This window comes from Bison bison, unplaced genomic scaffold (genome assembly GCF_000754665.1).
Source record: "Bison bison bison isolate TAMUID 2011002044 unplaced genomic scaffold, Bison_UMD1.0 scf7180017857952, whole genome shotgun sequence".
In the NCBI taxonomy this organism is placed as follows: Eukaryota; Metazoa; Chordata; class Mammalia; order Artiodactyla; family Bovidae; genus Bison; species Bison bison.
Window position 1 is genome coordinate 4371 of NW_011488525.1, and position 1584 is coordinate 5954.

General features: G+C 43.2%; 1 protein-coding gene across 1 annotated transcript in view; it reads right to left on the bottom strand.

Moving 5' to 3' along the window:
- Positions 1–6: 6 nt before the first annotated feature.
- Positions 7–1584, bottom strand: part of EDA2R (ectodysplasin A2 receptor) — a gene marked incomplete at its 5' end in the record, with an annotated part of 5063 nt that continues 3485 nt past the window's right edge. Inside the window, 2 exon segments of the mRNA XM_010861699.1 lie at positions 7–93; positions 1328–1576. Coding sequence (XP_010860001.1) covers positions 1351–1576 — 226 coding nt within the window.

The window sequence follows — 1584 nt, forward strand, 5'->3', positions numbered from 1 at the left end:
CTCTCTTTAGACTTCTTCAGGGCTATCTCATGACACAGGAAGCAGATGAGGTCTGTGTGGCCCAAGGAGCAGAGCAGGACCCAGGGTTGGTTACTATAGAGAGAAAGAAAGTTTTTCTTTATATTGAGCTCAAATCCATCAGTCATAGCAACAATACACATTGATGAGTATAGCTTCCTGACATTGTAAGTAGGAGCAAGGATGACACCAACACTTTGTGGGGATATTATAAAAGGGACTCAAGCATGGATTGAAGGACTTGGAAGGGAGGTTGGACTATATGACCTTGAAGGTATCTAGACTGACCTTAATAGCAGTCTTGGCTTTCACCTACATATTGTTTACATTTTCTTAGGTGAGATATAGGGAGGGGTAGTCAATGGGGAACCTGGACACTATCATAGCTTAGGAGAAATATTGAAATGGGTGGTGAAAGTAGTTGGTTAGTTGAAAAACAAGAGTTCACTCTCATGCTTCATATTGTCCCCTGTTACTTCCTTAAGCTTTTGAGAAAGTAACACTGGCCATGGAATAGTCACATTGATTGAATTGGACAAGCTCTGGATTGGAGCTTCAATACCTGGGCTCTAGCTCAGTTCTGCCACTGAAATGCTCTGTGACTTTGAGCAAATCATTTCTCCTCTCTGTGTCTCAGGTCTTGCCTCTATAAAATGAGGCTAACAAACTTTGAACTGCTTACCACAAAGGGATGTTATGAAGACCAGGTAACTGTAGTGTATATGTAGGGATATATAAATTGTGACTGGGAGCAAGGATGGGAAAGAAAAACTAACATGGTTTAAATACCTCTAATGAATTAGACACTGTAAAAGGCAATTGCACATGCCATTTCTCACTCACCTCTCACACTATAAGGTGAATAGTATTTCTTATTTTCACAGATTAAGGACCTGAGACTCAGAGAGGTGAAGGAATTTATACAAGGTTCACACAGCTATTAAGGAATAGAGGTAGATTTGAAATATAGGACTGCCAGATACCGAGGTTTTTGTATTTTCCCACTGTACCTTGCTGCTTGAACACATGATGGGAGATAACTGAATATATTAGACAGTGGGGCCCCAAGAAAGCTTGCAAAAGGCCAGGATATAGAAATTGTTATTATGTCAACGTGGCCAGTTCCTTGAAAACTGTAGGCCCAGATCTGTGATGTATGACTGACTGGCTCAAAATAATTAGCATTACCATTGTTGTCCCTCCATCCACCAGTGTTCCTAGCTTGCTGTTCCTCTACCCCTAGCCCTACTGAACTCCAGGGGATAATTCCTCTGGGGATGGTCCCCAGTTTCTGGCCTTTCTGTCTTACCTTTCCAGCTCACCTCAGTAGAGTTAAGGGCTGAGGACTTCAAAGAGCACAGTGAGCTCTGGCCTGTCTCCAGAGCTTTCAGCTGCATTTCCTGCTAAGGTCTCAGCTCCAGTATAGGAAGCAGAACTGGAAAACTTTCGCAGATCCAGCTCTGTGCATTCAATGGGAGTGTGGACCCAGTGGGAATGGCTCTCTGAGGCACAGGAGGCCAAGGTAAAAGATTCTTGTATGGGGAAGCCATGAGTTGAGCTGCCGTT